Consider the following 23,930-nt stretch of genomic DNA (forward strand, 5'->3'; position numbering starts at 1 on the left):
TGTATATACTTTATATATATATACTGTATGTATATATACTTTGTATATACTTTATATATTATGTATATATCTTATATATAATATATATATATAATGTATATATACATGGTCTTGAACTTTTACAACATACTGTATGCTCTTTACAAAAATTAAGGGCATAGAGCAATGCATCTTCATTTGTCTACCCACCTGTCACTCACCTTCAAAAATTATCCACTCACAGCCAATCTTGTTTCATCCCCACACACTTCCCCTCTCCACCCCAGATTATTTTGAAGCAAATTCCAGACATATCTGTATTTCAATATATATGTCTAAAGGATAATCATTCTTTTTTCATGTAATAACTACAATACTATTATTATCACACAGAAAAAGTTAATTCCTTTATATCATCACATATATTTAAATTTTCCTAGTTGTCTCATCAGTTATTTTACATTTTGTTTGAATGAAGATGCTTGTAAAGACCACACATTGCAACTGGTAGATGTGCCTGTCAAGTCTGTGTCAGTTTCTTCTCCATTTCTCTTTTTTCTTGCACGTTTTAATAGGAAAAAACTGGGTTGTTTGTCCCATAGTTCTCCAGAGAATGGTCCTTGTTAATTGCATACCTGTAGTATTGTTTAACATATTCTTCTTTCTTCTGTATTTCCTATAAGTTGGTGGTCATATCTAGGGGCTAGATCACATTCAGGTTCAATTTTTGATAAGTCTATTGCGTAAATGGTGTTGATGCTTTCATCAGGGGGTACATAACGTCTCAGTTTTCTTTGTGTTGTTGGAATCATTGGCAATATTCTGTTTCTGTAATCTATTTATTCATTAGCTAGAATACATCCATAAATATTTACTTACTCAACTGTTTCATTATCCAGATAGCTAAAAACTGTTCATAAAGGAAAGCTAGGTTATATGTCTGGTTTTCTCTTTACTTACCCATTTGCAAAATAATGAATTGTGTTCCCTAGCATCTTCTGAGGATGAACAATAAGTTTTGTTTTGTGTTGGTATCATTATGATCTGATACATTTAAACATATTTGTTGTATTTCAATCCAGTATAATTAATCTTTGTTGATGTTCAAATTGTCCCATTTTTGGCCAGAGGAAGCACGTGTTTTATTTGGCCTTCTGTTAGCTGGCTGTTAGTCTCTGTCTTCACCTCTAGCTTTTGAAGCTCCTTCAGGAGCTTTTTTTACAGGTGGACTGTCTGTCTCTGTCATCTCCAAAGATGAGATCAGATGAAACAGGTCCTAGGAGGGTGTGTGATTTGGGAAGGTTGTATTTGACTTTATAGATACATAGAGTTTTTAAAAAATTGCAAGTATTTATTTATTTTTGAAAGAAAGAGAGAGAAAATATGAGCAGGGGAGGGGCAGACAGAGAGGGAGACACAGAATCTGAAGCAGGTTCCAGGCTCCGAGGTGTCAGCACAGAGCCTGACTTAGGGCACGAACTCCCAAATCCCGAGATGATGACCTGAGCTGAAGTGGAATGCTTAACCGACTGAGCCATCCAGGCGCCCTTAGATGCAGATTTTTTTTTAATTAAAAAAAAATTTTTTTAATGTTTTATTTATTTTTCACAGACACAGAGAGACAGAGCATGAGTGGGGGAGGGGCAGAGATCGAAGGAGACACCGAATCTGAAGCAGGCTTCAGGCTCTGAGCTGTTAGCACAGAGCCTGACATGGGGCTCGAATCCACAAACTGTGAGATCGTGACCTGAGCCGAAGTTGGACGCTTAACTGATTGAGCCACCCAGGTGCCCCGGGCTTTTTATTTTTTATTTATTTATTTTTATTGCCGGTTTGTTTTCATAGTACAGGTACTCCGTTGTTGCTGCATCATTGGTTGGAAAGATTTTCCTTTCTCCTTTAAACTGCTTTGGCATCTTTGTTCAAAATGATTTGAGCATATATGTGTGAGCCTACTTCCAGATGATCTGTTGGTTGATCTCTTTGTCTAGCCGTATCACAATACCACATTCTCTTGAATATTTAGTTTTACATTAAAATCAAAACGTTGAAGTCCTTAATGTTTTTTCTTTAAGATTATTTGGCTATTCTAAAATAGCCATATAGATTTTAGAATAGTCTAGTCAGTTTCTACCAAAAAAAGCCTGTTGATTTTAGTTGCTGTTGTGTTTAATCTATAGATCAATTTGGAGAGAACTGACATTTTAATAGTACCAGGTCTTCTAATCTTTAACATGGTGTATTTTTCCATGTACTTAGGTTTTCTTTTATTTATTTCCTTACTTCTCCTGAATTTGGGTTGAATTTGCTCTTTTTTTAACTTCTTTTTTTTTTTTATTTTTTAATTTACATCAAGTTAGTTAGCATATAGTGCAACAATGATTTCAGGGGTATTTCCAGTGGTTCATCCCAGCAAGTGTCTTCCTTAATGCCCCTTCCTCATTTAGTCCATCCCTCCACCTGCAACCCTCAGTTCTCTGTATTTAAGAGTCTCTTATGTTTTGTCCCCCTCCCTATTTTTATATTATTTTTGCTTCTCTTCCTTTATATTCATCTGTTTGGTATCTTAAATTCCACATATGAGTGAAGTCATATGATATTTGTCTTTCTCTGACTGACTGATTTCGCTCAGCATAATGCTGCCTAGTTCCATCCATGTTGTTGCAAATGGCAAGGTTTCATTTTTTTTTTGGTTGCCCAGTAATACTGCATTGTATGTATCTACCACATCTTCTTTATCCATCCATCTGGCGATGGACATTTGGGCTCTTCCCATACTTTGGCTGTTGTTGATAGTGCTAAGTGGACACTTAAATGATTTTAAACCTTTGTTCTTTTTAAAATGTGTGCAGTTAATTCAGTAGAATTCCCTCTAAGCATTATTTTAGCCACAGCCTACAAATTTTGGTGACACTGTATTTTTCATTAATTTTTAAATGTTTGGCACTTTCTTTCTTTCTTTTTTTTTTAATATGAAATTTATTGTCAAATTGGTTTCCATACAACACCCAGTGCTCATCCCAACTATTTGGAACTTTTCTAGATATCTTATCAGAAGATATACTCTGGGGGGTGCCTGGGTGTCTCAGTGGGTTGAGTGCCTAACTTCAGCTCAGGTCATGATCTCTCTGTTCATGGGTTTGAGCCCCACATCTGGCTCTGTGCTGACAGCTCAGAGCCTGGAGCCTGCTTCAGACTCTGTCTGCCTCTCTCTCTGCCCCTCCCCCACTCATTCATTTCCTCTCTCTCTCTCTCTCTCTCTCTCTCTCTCTCTCTCAAAAATAAATAAACATTAAAAAAAAGAAGAAGATATGCTTTGTAAGATTCCAAATCTTTTGCAATTGGGGTTTGTTTTATGACCCAGCATAAGAGTTTATCATTATAATCATATCATGTGCACTTCAGAAGTGTATATTTTGAAGTTAAGTGTGGTGTGTTTTATAAACATCAGGTCCAGGTAGTTCAAATCTTCTATAGCTTTATTGAGTTTTTTTGTCACTATTATTAAGTCCTGAAAGAGGGTGTTAAAGTCATCAGCTATGGTAGATTTTTCTATTTCTCTTTTTAATTCTTTCTACTTTTGTCTTACATGTTTTGAAGCTCAGTTATTAGGAGCATACACATTTATGATGATGTCTTCTCAGTAAATTGACATTTTATCATTATAAGGTATCCCTTTTTATCCTTGGTGATACTCCTTGACTTGATTTTTACTTTATCTGATACTGATAATCGTACCACCTTTCTTGTGCATTATATCTGTCTTTATATTCAGAAAGTGCCTTTTTGCAGGCGGCATATAGCTCAGTCTTATTTTTTATCCATTCTGACTGCCTTTGCCTTTTAGAGTTCCTTATTTTTGTAGATTTGAGTTTCTTTTTTTAAAAAGTTTATTTTGAGAGAGGAAGCATGAGTGGGGTAGGGGCAGAGAGAGAGAATCCCAAGCAGGCTCTTCTCTGTCAGTGCAGAACCTGATGCGGGGCTCAAACTCATGAACTGCAAGATCATGACCCAAGGCAAAGTCAGACACTCAGTTGACTGACTGAGCCACCCAGGCACCCCTGTAGATTTGAGTTTCTATCTGATATCCCTTTAGTCTGAAGAATTTCCTGTAGTATTTGTTGTAGGACGGGTATGCTGATACATGTTTACTAATCTTTCATTTACCTGGAAATGTCTTTATTTCATGTTCATTTTTTGAAGGATAGTTTTTCTAGATATAGAATTCTGAATTGACAGCATTTTTCTTTTCTTTTAGCTGACTTTAAAGATGCTTTTCTATTGTGTTCTGACCTCCATTATTTCTGCTGAGAACTCAGCTATAATTTGAATAATTATTCCTCTTTATACGTTCTTTTTCCTTTGGATGTTATCAAGATTTTCTCTTTATCTTTGGTTTTCAGCAGGTTGAATATGATGTGTGTAGGTGTAGTTTTCTTTGAATTTATTCTGATTGAAGTTTGCTAAGCTATATGAATCTGTAAGTTAAGTTAATGTTTTCCATCAAATTGAGAAAATTTCTGCCTGTATTTCTTCTATTTTTTCTACTGTATTCTTTTTCTTCTGACACTCCAGTTGTACCTATGTTTGTTTGATTTTTTTTTTTTATTTTCTGACATTCCCAATCTGTTCATTCTTTATAGCCAAATTTTCTTTTAAGTCCTTAAACACATTTATGATAACTGCTGTAAAGTCATTGTCTTTTAACTACAACATCTGTATCATTTTGGAATCAGCTTCTGTTGATCCCTTTGTTCTTGACTGCTGATTAGATTTCTTATGTTTTTGCATGACTGTTTTTTACTAAATACGGGATTTTGTAGATGACAGAGACTCTGGATTCTACTTTGTTTCTCTGAGAGAGGTTAAATTTTGTTGTAAAAAACAGTGAAATTATTAATTGATCACTTTAAACTTGTGGACGGTTGGTTTTATACTTTGTTGGGGCAGATCTATGTCAGTTTTGCCTTTAGATTAGAACGAATTCTCCATTAAAGTGTGGCCCTTCTGGTTCTGGAATTTCAGTGGAAAATCTGAGTGTTCTAACTTCAGATTCCGAACCCTCTCTCTCCTGTGGTAGGCAGCAGCTGAAATTTCCCCAACATCGTTTCAGACTTCCAGGTGTTTTCCACAGCCCTTTTCCCGGAACATACACGGTTCAGGGATCTGCTAAGGGGTTAAGGGAAATTTATACACAGACTTCAGGGCTCCCCTTTTTGGCACCCCTTTTTGAGATTTCCTTCTTTAATTTCCAGCTGCCCTGGCTGCTCTGAACTTCATCTTTCGATACCCCAAGCCAGTAAGACTGCAGCCTTTTTCTTGAGCTTCAGTTATTTATCTCGCTCCACACATGGACTAGACGATGTTCTCAGGAGAAATGCTGTATAAAGGTACTAGTGTGGCCTCCTTTCAAGGATTGAATCCCCTCCAGGTTCTGCCTGTGTTTGGACATTCTCTAGTATCATCAAATAGTTATTTTTCATATTTTATTCAGGGTTTATAATCACTTTCTGTAGGATGAGTGTGATAACAAGTTACTCTGCCGTACCAGACCAGAATTGCACCAACTGACTTTTTTATTTTCAGGTATTCTATTTTTCATTTCTGTAGGTGTTTGTTTTGCTGCTTTTACAAGTTTTGCTTTTCCTTCCTCCCTTCCTCATTTCTCCCTGCACATATTCAAACTTCTTTCTTGAAACATAGTAGACAGTTTATTTATAGTCCACATCTGATCATTCCCATATATGATGTCCTTGCAGATCTGTGTCAACTCTCTGCTGTAACTTTGGTCCCTCTCACTCATGGTGCCATATGCATTTAATTATATTTGACTGCCATCTATTCATTTCCCGTATGACGTCTTTGAGGCACTTGCTATGAGAGTGGGCTTCTGCAGAAAGGATTTATATCGCTTCTGCCAAGTGCCAAAGGCCATCACCACTGTGGAATCAAATTAAGTAAAATTCTTGTTATGTGGGTTTTTTTTTTAAACAATATAATACGAATTTGAGTTACACACCTTCATTAAGGCTCATTTGCAGTGGCAGTTTTTCTCCTTCCTTCTTGATGGTTATATTTGAGACAGTTGATTTTCCTAGCATTCTTCTTCAGGGGTTCTGTCTGATATATCCTTACCTTGAGATAGAGCCCTTGAGCATGTATTAGATTCTCTACTTTAAGTGGGCTTGGGCTTTGTCTACTGTTTCCCATGCCCTGGGAGCTGTGAAAATTCATCCGGTTCAAGTTCATCCGGTTTAGTCTTTTGCCCTCAAGGTGTGGAAAGCAACCTGTAATCACTTCATTTTCCCCTCTGGATACTTGCCTTCGCTTAGTTTTTTTGGCCTGAGAACTGCTTACATGTCTATCATGGATACGTTAGAAATAGTTGGATATAGGGGCATCTGGGTGGCCCAGTATGTTAAGCGTCTGACTTCAGCTTGGGTAATGATCTCGCGGTTCGTGGGTTTAAGCCCTGTGTTGGGCTTGGTGCTGCCAGTGCAGAGCCTGGAGCCTTCTTTGGATTCTGTGTCTCATTGTCTCTCTGCTCCTCCTCCGCTTGTGCTCTTGTCTCTTTCTGTCTCTCAAAAATAAATGTTAAACACACACACACACACACACACACACACACACACAAATAGTTGGATATCTTGACTGTTTATAGTGGGAGGAAAATCTAGGCACCCGGCCCACCTTATTATCATCTGCTATATGAAAAAAGCATATTTTTTTTACTCTGACTATATAATCTTTTCCTTTATAATTTGGGAGATAAAGAGATTATTACAGACTTTGAACTGGAAGTCCAGGTATAGAAAGTATGGAGAAAAGAAATGATACTTCAGGTGTAGAGTTGGCAAAAATAGGGCATATTCCCATGGTAGTGAAAGGACCCTAGTAGAGATACCATTGGGATAAGGTTAATGGAAATAAGTTTGTGCCTTCTCATCTGGAGCTTGGGGCCCTTTTGCAAGCTCCTATGGCTGTGGCACAATTCAGTTCCTTTGAATTGGTTGTCAGATTGAGGTCCCTTTTCCTTGCTGACTATTAGTTGGTGACTGCTCTTGGCCCCTAGAGGCCACATTCTTTGTCAAGCAGCCCTTTGCATCTTCAAAGCCAGCACGAGAGGATCTCCTTTGTGTCAAATCCTTCTCACCCTGTAATGATCTGGGTCCAGTGAGGAGATAGAAGCCACACAGTAGGTTAAACAGGGGAAGTTTAACATAATTACTGTTAATTACAACAAAAGAGTAAGTATAAGATATAAATAAGGAAACTCTGTATGGTACCTTAGGGCTGCGGGAGAGTACCCAAGGAAGGACAGACTTGGAAGGGAATCAGACCTCATTGGAGAAAGTATGGCTCAGCCCACCTGACAGCAGAGAAGTTCATTGGTTTGGCCAGGCTGGAGTTGGTGAGCAAGCAGTAGGCTACCCACCCTCTGGAGTACAGGCCGGAGAGTGGGCAGTTCATGGCCTGGGTGGGATTCCCTGCATCCGTGTGAGCAGGAGACCTTCCAAGCATGTAGGCCATGCAAGGGCTCTGGTTTCCTTGTCAGGGGGACAGCAGACAGGTTATTTCCAGGCTGATGCTATCAGATCAAAGAGTGACTGTGTTCCAGGCCTGAATCAGTACAGGCTCCACGGAATATTCTCATACCCACTCCAACTTCCAGCCCACACCTGCCATGTCCCTCTAGCCCCCTCTCCTGAGAAAGCTTAACATCTTGTTCACTGTAAAGGAGAGAGAGGAATTCAGTTGCTTATTATAGAGCACATATTAAAGGGTGTGTTCAGAGATGATCGGCAATAAATTCATAAGTGATGCACACACTTCAAATGTCTTTTATCAGGGAGAGTCCCATCCGTTTTAAAACTCACCTGATTAGGTCAGGTCCACTCAGGATAATTTCTCTTAAAGCCAGCAGTACTATTTAACACAGTCTAATCTTGGGAGCGGCTGTCCCATCATACCTACCATCCTGGGTTTAGACAAGGCATGTACACTAGGGGACGGGAATCTTGGGGGAATATCTTAGAATTCTGCCTACCACAGAGGGCTGGGGGCAGAGAGGAGGTGGAGGCAACAATGACTCACTGTTACATGAGAAACTCCTTCATAAAGCAACTGGCTTTTATTCATTCTGTGGCTGTCTCACAGAGAAAACGAAGGAATAACTAGTATTTATTGAACGTCTAGGTGTCAGCTACTACACAGAGCACTTTCATACATTAACATCTTGATGCAGAGATTATTATCTCCATTTTACAAAAGCGAAAACAGGCTCAGTGTAAGGTCATTGCCTGGAGTCACTCCGCTAATATTTGGTGTAGCTGGAATTGAAAGCCAGTCTTGCCTAATGCTGAATCTCCTATTTTCTTTGTTTTTCTCTCTATAGTAATAATATTTAAATTCAAATTATTTACATAAAGCAAAACACAGTTCACCCGTCTCTCCCATCCCCTACATCCCACCTCTGGCAACCACCCATCTGGTTTTATATATATACCTATATAAAAATTTGTTTTATTTACATATCATAAATATATATATGTTATATATATTTTTCCACATATAAGAGAGGTCATACAGTATTTAACTTTCTCTGTCTTATTTTACGTAGCGTAATGCCCTTGAGTTCCATTCATGTTGTCACAACTGACAAGATCTCATTCTTTTTTTTTTCTCTCTTTTCTAAAGATTTTATTTATTTATTTATTTATTTACTTTTATTTTTTAGTTTTTAAAATTTACATCCAAATTAATTGGCATATAGTGCAACAATGATTTCAGGAGTAGATTCCTTAGTGCCCCTTACCCATTTAGCCCATCCCCCTCCCACAACCCCTCCAGTAACTCTCAGTTTGTTCTCCATATTTATGAGTCTCTTCTGTTTTGTCCCCCTCCCTGTTTTTATATTATTTTTGTTTCCCTTCCCTTATGTTCATCGGTTTTGTCTCTTAAAGTCCTCATATGAGCGAAGTCCTGTGATTTTCTCTTTCTCTGACTAATTTCACTTAGCACAATACCTTCCAGTTCCATCCACGTAGTTGCAAATGGCAAGATTTCATTCTTTTTTGACTGCCAAGTAATACTCCATTGTATATATATACCACATCTTCTTTATCCATTCATTTCTTGATGGACATTTGGGCTCTTTCCATACTTTGGCTATTGTTGATAGTGCTGCTATAACCATGGGGGTGCATGTGTCCCTTCGAAACAGCACACCTGTATCCCGTGGATAAATGCCTAGTAGTGCAATTGCTGGGTCGTAGGGTAGGTCTATTTTTAGTTTTTTGAGGAACCTCCACACTGTTTTTCCAGAGTGGCTGCACCAGCTTGCATTCCCATCATTCTTTTTTTATGTCTGAATAATAACCTATTGTGTGTGTGTGTGTGTGTGTGTGTATAACATATATATGTACATATATGTACATATATATATGTATATATATATATATATATATATACATATATATATGCTACAATCTCTTTATCTATTCATCCGTTCATTCATTGATGAAGGCCATATTTTCTAGTAGTGCCTAATAACATTGCTGCCCTTGAAAGAATTTGTGTCATTTGATTGAGATGAGGGGATATGACAGGGGTCATCTCTGTGGGGATAAGGCAGGCGCTCTTCTGCATCTCTGCTGTTTCTTCATGAACCCACTAATAGAGGTCACTCCTATTATGGCTCTCACTGGAGGGACAGTGGATCAGAAGAGTACTCCTAGCTGGACTTACCCATTCCAACAGGGAAGCCAAGCAGTTATTCGCTTAATCTGCGCGCCACAGGGAAGTAATCATCCTTTTGTTCCCTGTTCTCGTATCTGAGCGTGGAACAAAAAAAACAAAACAAGATTTGAGAGAGCTGGCTATAGTCTTTTCTGTGTGGAGGGTGTATTTTGTGCTTGGAGAATTCTAATAACCAAGACCTGAGCTCATGATAAGTGAGCAGGGAGTGTTTGTAGAATGAAATTCTCTGCATGTTATTTAAAGCCCACTCTACTGCTAACCTTGTTTTGTCTCACAAGCTCATGAGCCCCTTGGGGGTTGGCCCCTTAACCAGTTCCTCTTTGTGTCCTCACAGCCTGACATGGAGCATGGTCTTGGTAACTGGTTGTGGAATTAGTTGGGAGCTCCTGGACTGCTTGGTTTGTTTTGTCCTTAATAAGCTATGGAAGCAGCCTGGTAGAGTGGGACTCAGGAGGTGTGGGTTCCTCTTCCAGCTCTGTCACTGATTCAGTGTGGTATCGAGCTCCCTGGCACTTAGTTTCTTCATCATTAAAATGAGGAACATGGACTTGACCTCTGGGCCATTCCAGCCCTGCAGTTCTCTGAAATATGTTACCACACCATAGCTGCCTCAGTAGTTTGAATAATTTCAGATGGTTAGTTATTAGGCTGGCCTTCAGGTTATGGAGACATGTGGAACAATTTGGGCAAATGTGAAGGGTACACTTAGTTCTCTTTTCTTGGACACATGAAGTAATAGATTCATTGGAATATGATCTCTTCCTCCACCCACTTCCATGAATTCAGAGTGGATTTTTTTCTCTTTCCAGTTTTCCAACGTGTTTATCAGCTTTAAAGGGAAATTTTAAGTCAGGCGGTAGTCAGAAGGGCAGGCACACTGCTCAGCTGGTTGGAGGGGGGAAAATTCCTCCATGAAATTTCAAGTGAACTGACCTGGGCTTTTTCCCAAGGAATTTTCTTGAACTGTGGTTTGTTGGGGGTTTTTTTTTTTTGGTTTGTTTTCTTTCTTTTTGTGTGTGTTTGGTGTTTTTTGTTTTGTTTTGTTTGTGTAATGAGATGTTTTGCTGGATTTGAAACATTAAGAATAGTATGTAAGATTAGATTTTAAAAAGTTTCTGAATCCTGATCTGAGCAGGCAAAGTGGACTTTGTTTTTGACTTGAGATATTTCTGCTTTACCTCAGGTAACAAAAGCTTTTGTGATAGACTTCATCAATAATCGGCAGATGGATTCTTTGTTTCCTTAACTCCAGATAGATTAAATTTAGTTAAGTAGATGCCTTCTGAAATGTTATCTGTTAAAATAGATTTCCAGAGATAACTCTTGTAGTTATCTACAAAACGTAGTTAGAACATTAGTCTAACCTGATTTCTGGGTTCAGGAGCTGCTACCACCTAATTAGATTTGTGACCCTAGGCAAACCAGTTAGCCTCTCTCTGCCTCAGTTTCCTTAACTGTATCGTGGGAGAATTAAAAGAAAGATTATATGTGAAGTATAGCGTCAGTATCTTTTAAAGCTCCCTGGGTGATTATAATGTGCGGCCAGGATCGAGAGGCACTGCTATACGACATCATACAAAGTGCTGGGAGATGGTGCTTTCATTTCATTCTATACATTTTTGATGAAGAAAGGAGACAGACTAGCATAGGGTTCTAGCATATTTTTTTATCTAGTACTTGTAAGCACTGGCCAGTTATTTCAGTCTCTTACGAAAGGATGAACGACTGTTTTTACGGTCAGCCTCTCTTGCCTGCTGGGATTGGGGAAGTCCTGGGTCTGTGGAATTTTCCATGACTCTTAGCTCTGCACCAATTAGTGTTCACTGCAGGCACAGAGCTCTTCAGTGTGTCTGCTTGTGCTGTCTTCTCCCATTTTTTTCACAGTGTCAGATAGATGTGATCTCAGCTACAAGCCTTGGCATTTTTTTGTGTTTAACACTCTCATTTTAAGGACAGATCAGAGAATCTCACCTGAATTAACTTTTTGTTTATAAAGTGAGTCAGCTTAGGGTGTCTATTTTGGCCCCATTTCCTCAAGTATCATGTTTCCTGTCACAAAACCACCTTGCATGGGGTGGGGCAGGGTAGGAGGGCGGGCAGGTATGTTTGTTTCCGTAGGTGCAAGCTTCTGGTGTGGTGCTGGCAGATTCTGTGGCAGTCTAGTCGCTGGTGATCAGAATCGGCTTTTTGAGCCGTTGGCTGGCAGAGTTCTAAAAACGACAGCAAGTGGAAGAAAAAAGGTGCAACCAGCTGACAGTCCGGTTGGGTTTGGCTGGTTCCCCTCTTATAATAGGGAAATTTAAAGTGCTAAAATTTTAATTTTTTTTTTTTCAATGTTTTTATTTATTTTTGGGACAGAGAGAGACAGAGCATGAACGGGGGAGGGGCAGAGAGAGAGGGAGACACAGAATCGGAAACAGGCTCCAGGCTCCGAGCCATCAGCCCAGAGCCCGACGCGGGGCTCGAACTCACGGACCGCGAGATCGTGACCTGGCTGAAGTTGGACGCTTAACCGACTGCGCCACCCAGGCGCCCCTAAAGTGCTAAAATTTTAGAAGGAGACTCCTGTAGCAGTAACTCTCCTTTTCCTTGCAAAGTGGTTCCTTCTATTCCACGCAGAGAGGATCGCTGCGTCAGATCATGTTACTAAAATCCACTCTCCCAGATCAGTCCATGGAGGCTGGGCTTGTTCACCATACCCTTGCCCCGTAAAATGAGAGTCTCCAATCACTTCATATATATTAAATAGGAACAAAAGGCAATGTGTATTCTGCTCAAATGTTACCTCCTTGGAGAGGTCTTCCCTCACTACCTCCATCATTCCCTATTCCTTCGTCCCACTTTCTTTCCTTCCTGATACTATATTAGGTAAGCTTCGTGAGGGTGGTGACATTTCATTTTCTCCTCTGTATCCGTGGGGCCTGGAACCTAGTAGGTGCTCATTAAATATTTGTTTAATAAGTAAAACATGGAATGGTTTGAATGGCCAGACATTTGTGTATTATCTTTCTTGTTGTTTTTGCGTTAGTCTTACCTCAGTGATTCTGAAACTTTGCTGGATTATGTGTATTCCTCTATCAGACACAAAACCATTTATTCAGAATTTTGGGAGCAGTAGAACAAAAGTTTAGAGACAATTTAGGTGCTATTTTTTCGCTTCTAACCCTGAGGTAATGTAGCATCACTGTACTTCCTCCATAATTAGTCCGTATAGTACAGAGGAATGCCTTGTTGCTTAGATTCTCAAGTAAGCTGGGGGAATTAAATTCCCATTTGGTTCGGCTCCACTGGGGCCCAAAAGACGTGTTACGTATTTTAGTGGTGATGGTGATTAGAGAAGGGGAGCTCAAGTGTTACAGTCTAATTGGAAGATGGGGGGCTGAAATTTAACCTTGGCTGTGCCAGTAAAAGTGGGTGTGTCATATCAGTTGTGGGTCTTAACATTTGGAGAATGGATAAAGTAACACCCATTCTTCCTGAGCCTGGAAGTTGTGATGATGCTAAATTGAGATTCGGTAAAAATACTCTGGGTTAAAGGTTTCCTATGAATGCAGGAGATCTTGGATACTTGGAATGAAGGTAATGAGAGAAGAAAAGACAGAGCAGACTATGGTGAAACCTCACTGCTAAATTTTACTAAAGCACTCGTTCCATCCTAATTGAAGATGGTCCTGTTCCCACATGAGTTCACCACTTTCTGTTGTTTTTTTCCTCCCCCATTATTCTTTTAGTTGGCTGATTGCAATTCTGGCCCAGCTCAACCCTCTCTTCGGACCACAGTTGAAAAATGAAACCATCTGGTACCTCAAGTATCATTGGCCTTGAGGAGGAAGACGTATTCTCCAGCGCTCAGTCATTGAGGTGACTATGCCCTGAACCTTTCACATCAGTGTTGTCCATCAGGCAGCTAGAGGTTGCCTTGACTTTTCCTCAGAAAACGACAGCCATTTTAACACTTGGCAAGGGCAGGCTGCCGAAAGCAAACATCTGAAGGACAGAATTTGGAACTTAGGCCATTCACCTTACCAGAGGATTTATTCATGAGATTCTTTTCAATTCTGCTGTTACCCAGCCATTTAAATAAAGTTTGCATGCAGTCTTTCAGACACAGGAGCGCTATTATTTATACTTGATATTGCAGGATTCTTAAGAGTTGCTGGCAGATTTTAAATTAGGAGCATTTCTGAATGCTTTGGATAGAGAGAGACAGGTGCTTTTTGAAAACTGGAATGAAAATTGTAGCTTTTATTTGGTTCACAGACTCAGAGACATAAGGAGTAGTATAGTGGAAAGATTTATTCACTGGCCGAGAGTCAGGAAACCTGTCATTAAGTTTGTTCCTCTTTCTTGATTATTTCGATAAATGGAAGTTAGCACTCAGTGCTTGCCTAGATCTGGCTCAGCTTTTTTGGCGAGGGTACTGCTTATGTGGTACTGTGAAGTCCTATCAAGAGACACAGAGTGTCTGACTCTCCTGTCTTTAGTGATGCTATGATGATCGGTGGATTCAAGTAATGACAGCCTGGTCCCTCCAGTTGTAAAATTCTCTGCCAGCCTTTTATCTGGGGGTTTTACCCGTTGATTGTCATAATCTTAGCCTGAAGTAAACGTTTCGGTAGCAAATGCAAAATGGTGATTTTCTAGTTCCATTATTACTTCTACGTTTGATTAGATAAAACGTCTCTACCAAGATGAACTTAACCCTCATTCTAAGGTTATTTAGTAACCTTGAAATATAGAACATACAGGAAGAGCAGTGTCCGTATTTAATTATTTTAATTTTCAGAGTGAGATATTGGGTGTCCAAGTTACTTCCAGGGCATCCAGTGAGGTTTTCTTTTCTTCCCTTTTGAGTTTTAATCAGTTACATTTATTACCATTTTTGTAGTCAGTTGCTCTTTCTTTGGCCTACTAGAGCCTGTGTAAACTGGCTTCTGTGACCTTTTATTATTAGTCTTTGGTAGTTTCCTCACTTACTGGCAACATCAAGATGTCCCAGACCCCTCTTGTGTGTTTCCTGTCCCAGACTTGGAATCAGCTGTTTCCTCCTGAAAGGATACCTGGTTCACTAGTCAGTCCTCAAGCCCAGCTGGCCTTCATTCCTTTCAGTGGGAATGGTATTTAAAAACCAAGATCTAAAGGGCGCCTGGGTGGCTCGGTCAGTTAAATGTCTGACTCTTGGTTTCGGCTCAGGTCATGATCTCGCGGTTTTGTGGGTTTGGCCCCATGTTGGGCTCTGCCCACTGACCACTTGAAACTTGCTTGGTTTCTCCCCCTCTCTCAGGGGCTCACTCTCGGCCCCTCCCCCGCTCACCCTCTCTCTGTCTCTCTCAAAGTAAATTTTAAAAAAAGAAAAGATCTGATTGCTAGGTACATCCATTTCTGCTGGGATGTTGCTTCTAAGCCTTTACAGTGGACAGAGCCAGGAATTACATTCTTCTGAGAAGAAAAAAAATCATGAGTTTATGTTAATATTTCTAATTAAAATTTAACATTACATGGTTTTGACTTCTTTGGTTTTATACTTGAGTATCATTCATATATGCCGAAAATCTTGCCTCCTACAGGCAGTAACTTACTTTCATTATCCTGCAATACATATGGTTTCCAGATAACACCAGATAACTACTAACTGTAAGTTTATCGAATGCAATTTAGGATTTCTTTGCTGCTTTATTTGTCCTTAGAACAAATAAAGAAAAGATGTTGTTTTCTGAGGTCCCTTGAAATAATTCTTTTCTCTCATCATTATCAAAGTGATATATAATCAGATTAAGTTGTTTTATTTTGTGTTCAATTCATAGTAATATTTTTATTTGCTACTATTTTTGAATATGTAAACATATTTTCACAGTCAGAATTATAAACAAGATACATTCAGAGATATCTGTCTTTCCAGTGTTTCATTTTGCCAAGATAAGCAAATACATACATACAGGTATATATATATGTATATACGTAACATGTATATAAGCAAATACATACACATAAATATATATGTATATGTGTGTATATCCTCCCATACAGCTATTACAGAAAAGATACCATATTGCATATACTATTCTGTACCTTGCTTTTTTTCACTGAACAATGTATTTTAGAGATTGCTCCTATCAGTGTATAGAGATCTTCTTCAATTCTTTTTATAGCCATTGGTGTACTTTTAGATTGTTTCTAGTCTTTTGCTATTATCGATAGAGGCACAGTATCATCCTATACATATGACATTTTATTTTCTATTTTTGCTGGAAATCTTTGGGTTAGATTCCATGAAAAGTGGATCTCTGGGTTAAAGGTGTATGCTTTTTCTAGCTATTACTACACTCCCTTCTATAGGGATTATACCATTTTTACATTTCCACTAACAATGTAGGAGAGTGCTTGTTTCCTCACAGCTTGGATTTTTGCCGATCGAGATAGGTTAAGTAGTCAGCTTTTTCTTTTTTTTCTTTTTCCCTAGAGTTCTGTCTTTGCCCAAAGGGGTTTTTATTTATCATATATGTATATGATATATATGTATATATATCATATATATAATATATATTATATATATCATATATAATATATATTTTATATATCATATATAATATATATTTTATATATATCATATATAATATATGTATGATATATATGTATTTTTTTTTTATTATTTTTTTTTATCCAGCATTCCAATCCTTCCAGCATTGCCTTTCACTTAACTTCTCTGAGCCTCATTTCCTTCCTGTGTAATGAAAAAGGGCCCTTTGGACCTAAAGAACACTGGGTGTAGATTTGAGGTTTCATTTGTCCATTTTCTTTAAAAAAAAAAATTTTTTTTTTAATTTATTTATTTTGAGAGACAGAGACAGCTTGAGCAGGAGAGGGGCAGAGAGAGAGAGAGAGAGAGAGAGAAAGAGAGAGAATCCCAAGCAGGCTCAATGCTGCCAGCTGCAGAGCCCCATGTGGGGCTCAGACCCACGAACTGTGAGATCATGACCTGAGCCAAAACCAAGAGTCAGATGCTCAACTGAGTGAGCCACTCAGGCGTCCCTCATTTGTTCATTTTCAATCTCAAGTTAACCTGACTGACAGATACCTTCTGTCTGCACTCTGGTCCAGAGCACAAACCAGGGCTGCTTAAAACTTGTATTAAAGGTGGTTCCTTTACAAGCAAACACCAGGAAGCAGGAGGGCAGAGCCAGACAAACTCTAATTGGGAATGTCTTCACATTTATTCTGCATTTGAGGTCATGACTATGGTAGTACAATAACTGTAGGCCTTTGGAATTATCACATGAAGAGATCTAATCTCTGCCTAACAGAGCAAATAGAACTCTTGTGACAAGACTTCATTTTTCTTTGTGGTAAATCAAAAGATTGAGCTAAATTCCCTTTTGAACTTTGTACTTTTACACAACAGTGGGATGATAAAGGAGTGCAGAACCAGATTTAGGCCTGTCTTCATCTGGTAAGGAAAAATGTTTGATTTTGTACATGATTAGAGGCCAGATTTGGAAAGTAGGAGGTGTAAACCAGACATGGTATGCAGCAGAGAAAAATGAGGAACAGTCATGAAAGCTTTAGGATAATTTTATATAGATGGAATTGATTTGATTTCAACAGCACAGTTAAACACCTAGCTGATCTTTTGCTACTTTAGTCATTTTAATTGCCACGATTTTGTCTCATGTGGCGATGATAGGCTGAGTTATAGCACATTATGTTTATTGGCTGGAAATCTTGCCCAGTACTTCTAAGAACAGTGCTCACTCCCTCTCTTTCCCCTGCCAACCTTGTCTGCCTTTCCTAGATTCCTAAGATGCTTCTGGAACTGTCACATCAAGATTGCTGTTTTTGTCATGGCCCATTTTCCTATTGCCCTGGGGGTGCGATGCTAGTGTGGAATCTTGTTGGAGTGGATTTGGCCCGGCCCCAGTGTCCTACAAGTTAGTTTACCACAGCATTGTAACATTTTAGATGAACTTATATGGCTTACTGCAGTCCTAAAGGGCAAACCTTGTATTTTTTTTTTTTTTTTACAGAGTCTGGACAGGAGAGGAATAAAGTATATTGGTAATTAGGCCTATGCCCCAGGGGGAGCTGTTTTTCTATGCATTCCAAAAATATTTGAGTGCTCATGAGGTGCCTGGGTACTGAGTGGGGATTTCAGGGAAGGCTGTGGGCTCTAAAGAAGTTTGTGACTTGTTGAGAGGTTGAAAGTAAGCCATGTTTGTGAAAAGTTAAACAGTGCAAGGTGTTTTGTGGTTAAAAAGTGTATCTTTTAGGGGCGTCTGGGCGGCTAAGTTGGTTAAGTGTCCAACTTTGGCTCAGGTCATGGTCTCACCGCTCGTGAGTTTGAACCTCATGTCAGGCTCTGTGCTGACAGTTCAGAGCCTGGAGCCTGCTTCGGATTCTGTGTCTCCCTCTCTGCCCCTCCCCTGCTCATGCTGTTTGTCTATCTGTCTCAAAAATAAATAAACATTAACATTTTTTTTTTTGAAAATGTTATCTTTTACTCGGCTCTCTCTGACCGGATTTGCTGCTGCCACTCAAACTGTCATGTCTCTGTTTCAATTCCTGATGTCATAGATCTCCCTGTCACTTAGAGTCAGAACCTGTTCAGTCACTTCTTTCTCTAATCACTTCTTTCTCTTTTTCCTCGAATCCATTTGATCCTGTTAATGGCTCTTGTGTCTGTTCTTGTTTCCAGTTTCTCCTTTGGGCACCCTAATTTCTGACCCAGATCAACGTGACTCCAAGTTATTACAGTGGGACTCCCTGCTCTATAGTCACAGTATCTACAAAACTCCACCCTGTTTGTCTTCCTGATGCAGCTCTCCCTGAAAGAGATCACCGCTTGCCTCAGAAGCTTTCAGTAGTTCTCCGTAGGCTACTGTAGGGTTTTTTTTTAAACTTTAAATCTCTGAGGTTAGTGAGTACCTGCCTATGTAACATGTTGTAAGCACAGCTTTTGTCAGGGTCACCAAAGGTCCTATGAGCCACAAAAGATAAGAATGACTAACCTGCAAATCATGTCCAGCTTCCTCACTTGGCCGTCAAGGCCTTGCCAGTTGCCCTCAGACCACTTTTGCAGCCTACTTACTCGCTACTTTCCTCCGTGACCTATTGGTTCCAGCCCTGCCATTTCCGTGTTCTTGGTCTAATTAACTTCACTTAGCTTTTCCTGTCTCTTACTACCCCATGACATTCATTAATTTAGGACACAGATTAGTAAGCACATACTCTGCAGACATTCTTTCTGCCCTCCGTTCACCCATTCTCTCAATTCTTTGTGATGTTTTCTCTTTGAATGTCCAGCTTTTCTGGCCACTTGGTCTCAAAGTGATTTCATTTCTCCCTAAATGTATTTAGCTATTCATTTGGTACATTGCCTTGACTCGTTAAATATACATACTTTTCATTTGCTTAAATATCTCTCGTAGTTACTCTGCAATAAACACATATCTTGCACATAATCGTAAAAAAGGAATTGTTGTGTGAATTTATCGAAAATGAAAAAACAGAGGGGCGCCTGGGTGGTTCAGTCAGTTAAGCATCCGACTTCGGCTCAGGTCATGATCTCATGGTTCATGAGTTTGAGCCCCGCGTTGGGCCCTGTGCTGACAGCTCGGAGCCTGGAGCTTGCTTCAGATTCTGTGTCTCCCTCTCTGTTCGTCCCCCACTCGCACTCTGTCTCTCTCTCTCTCAAAAGTAAATAAAGATTAAAAAAATTAAAAAAATAAAAATAAAATAAAAAAAACAGATAAAAATAAAACCTATTCTTTGACACACACACACACACACACACACACACACACACACACACACACACTCTCACACACTCATCCTCCTCTGAAAAGATTTCCTGGTTCAGGCCTTAATATTTTTATGTTGTCTTCACTGTCAGTTTTATCTGAAAGTAGCCTTAGTCATTCCCTTATTTTACAGAATGAGAATGTGGACCCTTTGGTTGAGGTCCTCCCCACCCACCCCCAACGGCGGTTTCATGTCAGAGAGACAGTTAGAATATGTGCTTCTTTAATTCACCCCCAAATCAAACCACAAGTCCATGCCATTTAATATAATGCTCACTCACATTTATCTCAAACTAGTATCATTGAGCCTAAGTGAAAATTAGCCCCTGTTTCAGTGTGGTTTTCCAAAGATGAAGACTTACTTTTTACTTTTGTTATTGTTCATTTGTCCAAAAAGGCCTAAACGATGAGGAGCTCTAACCTGTATGCTTCATAAAAAACTAACACACGAAACATCTGCATTCACTGCTTCGGTATTCTCAAGTAAAATTTCTCATCTGCGTGGAACACAGGTCTGTGCAGACAGGTTGTTCCGGTGGCCTAAGGAGGAGAAGAGGAAATGATCATTAGATTAAAGATTTTATGAGGCAGTGAGGCACAAGAAACCAGTAGCTCTCATAGTTGCCCCTCCCTGGCCTGATGTGGTTATTTTCCTAGTACATTATAAAAACAGTCCTCTGATTATATCTCGAGTTGAATGTATTTTGTTTGCAGTGGCCTGCCTTAGTGGGTCGAGCAGTCTGGTACTTCCCATGCAGAGGGTGGTTGGACTGCTCCAGCTTGCACCAGTAAGACTTAGCGGCCGTCTTGTATCTGCTACTGGGCATTGTGGACCCTGGGAAACCTATCATTTTACTGCACTGCTCTGTGGATTCTCCTGCTTGTGCCCACTGATCTGGAAAAACTTAAGGACCCATCGGATCTCCTACGTACTACTTGACCTTCAGTCTTGTCAGACGTGCCTGCCACAAACCGTGTCTCTTCCCAGTTTAACTAGCCCTTTGCCCCCCTGCACTTAACCCTCAACATTCTGGGAAATTCTGTGTCATAACCAGCTTGTTTTCTTATCTGCCAACTCAGGCCTTGTGTGGAAATTGCCTTTGAAAGCCACTATTAATTTTTATATTCTCTTTATTTTTTAATTTTGAAAGCCACATATGTGGCTTTATTTTTATAGTCTTTTTTTTAATGTTTATTTATTTTTGATAGACAGAGCATGAGCAGGGGAGGGGCAGAGAGAGGAGGAGACACAGAATCCGAAGCAGGTTCCAGGCTCTGAGCTGTCAGCACAGACCCCGATGCAGGGCTCGAGCTCACGGGGCTTGAACTCACAAACCACGAGATCATGACCTGAGCCGAAGTCAGACGCTCAACCGACTGAGCCACCAGGCACCCTTATTTTTATGGTCTTTTAAAATAAGCTTTATGGGGGCGCCTGGGTGGCTCAATCGGTTAAGCATCGAACTCTTAGATTTCGGTTCAGGTCATGATCACACCGTTGTGGGATTGAGCCCCAAGTTGGGCTCCTCGCTTGGCATGGAGCCTGCTTGGGATTCTCTCTCCCCCTCTGCCCTTCGCCACACGCACTCTTTCTCTCTCAAAAATAAATAAAATAAGCTATATTAAGGGAGTGGACGTGACCACTGTTACCAGTTTGATGTGTGAAGATACATATTTTAAATGTTTGCTAGCTCTGCAAAGGTGATGTTACAGCTTAAGCTTCCAGAAAAAGAAATCTCATTTGTCACCTATACCAGAAGAATGGGGAGCAAACTAGGAGCAACCTCGAGTACCAAGGAGCTAGCTCTTTAGGAGTCTGACATAAGAGAAAAGCTTGCCATGGCTGTGGGAACCGTGCTTCCTTGCTGTAGGAGGGGAAGGGCAAATAGAGATTCTCGAAGTGAACCCATTAGATGCCAGTAGGATTGGTCTGAGTCAACTTCCTGCTTTCTATGACACAGTCCAACTGTTACTTAACGACCCTCAGTTCAGCAATGTCCTTGGTAATCGGATCTCTTGTCACAGCTCTATGAAACCTGTCCAAACTGGGACATTATTTGAGCCAACTTTTCATTCAAGTATTTACTGAGCACCTATATATTTTAAACTATTGGCCTGATTGACTTTTATTGATGTTATTAGCCATTTGCCCACTTGAGGATGGGGTAAGGATTAGTTACTAGAACGGCTTTGTTTTGCAGGTCACGAAGAGAATTCCTCTAGATGCAAAATCAACTCCAAACCCAGAACACCTCTGACTCGCCTGTGTTGGCCATCAGCTGCCTTAAACATTCACACCACGTTTGAATATCTCCTTCTACAATGCAGTATTTTCTCCTGTCACCTTTTTTACATTTTGATGAATTATGTGCCTACTTAACCTAAACTGTGCTGGCTCTGTAAAATGTCTATGCACTCTTCTGAGATAGGAGGCGCTGTACTTCTGAGAAACGTGCTGCTCTCTCCTTGGAGCCTGTGCATTTGGAGACCACTCCTGCCTGGTCACAACATGGGAATCCGCGAAGTGTTTAAAAACTGTCGCAAGACCGGTAGAGTCAAGTGGGGCAGTCCGTAGGAGAGCACGTTCAGAGGGAATATCTATGCTAACAGAATTACACCAAAGTATATTTTCAGGACGTCTTTCTTATTTCTGCCATCTATTGGAATAAATTATTTTTCTGCTTTCTGTGGAAATCTGGTTTCAGTGTTTGTTAAGTTCATTTTTGGAAGCTTTTCTATCTTTAGATATGATGCCTTTAAAAAAAAACACTGGTGTAGTTCAAATTAGGTTGGAAGTGTAAACCTGGTCATGTGGTTTGACATACCTGAAGATACTGGTGAGTACTTCCCTGAATCATTAGTAATCATTTCAGCGCTTACTGTAGCCAAGCAAGGCACTGGAGGAATCAAAGGTGTGGAAATTGAGGTCCCTGCAAGGTCAAGAGCTGATACACAATTTGGAGAGATAAGGTCAGTATACATAGAACTGTAATGCAAGGCCATGTCTGACCGTGGTCCATAAAAAAGTGGTCATGATGGTGAGCAAGTTGAAGGTTCCTTGTATCACAGCAGCTCCTTGTATCATCACACCCCCAGAAATAGCACCGGAGAAATCGAGGCAGATTAAAAAGCCTGGTATAGGACAGTATTTCTTGTGTTTTGGTAGCAGGCATCTGAATAATTCACTAATTTGGGGAGTTTATTAGTTTTAAGAAATTAAAATTTTAAATGGATCTAAATTTTCACCAGTGCATGGCTTTTTGACAACCAGCCAAGCCAAGAATGGATTTCCTGTTTTGCAGTTTGTGCTTTTCTATTCCTCCCCGACTATCTGAACTCATTGCTTTGCCGTTCTTAGGACAAAAGAGTTTCGAGTTGAAATGACCGTCCTGCTTTCATTTCTTTGTTTCCATTCTTTACTTTTTGAACTTCAGATTTTCCTGAGAGGCAACTACATACTTTACATTTCCAGCAAAAGGGTAGCCAATTTCATGGAATCCATAAAACCCTGAAGATCTGACATTGGAGGGGACCATGGTAACAAATGCTAGCTAACCCCATCGTTTTATAGATAAGCAATCTGCACCCAGACAGGGAGAATCGCTTGCCTAGTTAAATGTAGCTGCTCAGAGGCAGACCAGGGAGTAGGATCCCTGGTTTTGTAATTTCCATTCGAAAGCCCTTTTCACTTGCTACCCTGACTCTCCCACAGTTGGAGCCAACTTTGAGCTTCGAGTAGAAGGGAAGACTTCTGCCAGGCTGTCTCCCATTAGAGCAGTTCACTTGACCCTTAATATCTGTCATTTAAGAAGGCAATGCAGTTGATTACGGTGGCCACATAAAAGGATGCCACAGTCTTTGAGCCCTAGCCGTGGGGGAAGCGTGACTCCATTGCAGCTCTCCACCCAGATTCTTCTCGCCAGGCTCTGCACCCCATTATCCCTGGGGGCGGGGGAGTCCGTCTAAAACCTTCCCACTGCCACCCTGCACTGCTTTCTTGCAAACCACCACGGTTTTGAAGCTGAGCCTTGTGATGTCTCTTGTGTAGTGGCACTTCTTTGAGTGCTGCTTTCACGTGGCTTGAGTTCAGCATGCTGCATTAGCCAATAGGGAGCCTACATAGTTTTAGGACAGCAGACCTTAGCTATGGCGTGCTTGCAGCAGTGATGGAGAGCAGCATTCATGATCATATTTTGACACATTTCCAATGTAATGGCCTAGTTTAAGGCAGAGGTCATGACCCTGGCTGATCCAAGTCCCTGATTTCTGCCTTGTTCTGTTACTTTGTACTGATGCATTTTTTTTTTTTACTTGCCATTTGCTCTCAATTAGACATTGGGAAACCAACTGGATTACATTGCTATTTGCACTAGGGCTTGCTTGCCACTTGCTGGGATC

General features: G+C 40.1%; 1 protein-coding gene across 1 annotated transcript in view; it reads left to right on the forward strand.

Annotated features, from left to right (window-relative positions):
* ATP6V0E1 (ATPase H+ transporting V0 subunit e1) overlaps positions 1-22,226 on the forward strand; it is a 33,418-nt gene extending 11,192 nt beyond the window's left edge. Inside the window, exons 3-4 of the mRNA XM_040445159.1 lie at positions 13,470-13,599; positions 21,734-22,226. Of these exons, the coding sequence (XP_040301093.1) occupies positions 13,470-13,563 (94 nt within the window). The 3' untranslated portion in view covers positions 13,564-13,599; positions 21,734-22,226. The remainder of the gene's footprint in view (positions 1-13,469; positions 13,600-21,733) is intronic.
* Positions 22,227-23,930: the final 1,704 nt, after the last annotated feature.

The sequence above is a fragment of the Herpailurus yagouaroundi genome, unplaced genomic scaffold (genome assembly GCF_014898765.1).
Source record: "Herpailurus yagouaroundi ecotype Mexico unplaced genomic scaffold, PumYag 29, whole genome shotgun sequence".
Taxonomy (NCBI): Eukaryota; Metazoa; Chordata; class Mammalia; order Carnivora; family Felidae; genus Herpailurus; species Herpailurus yagouaroundi.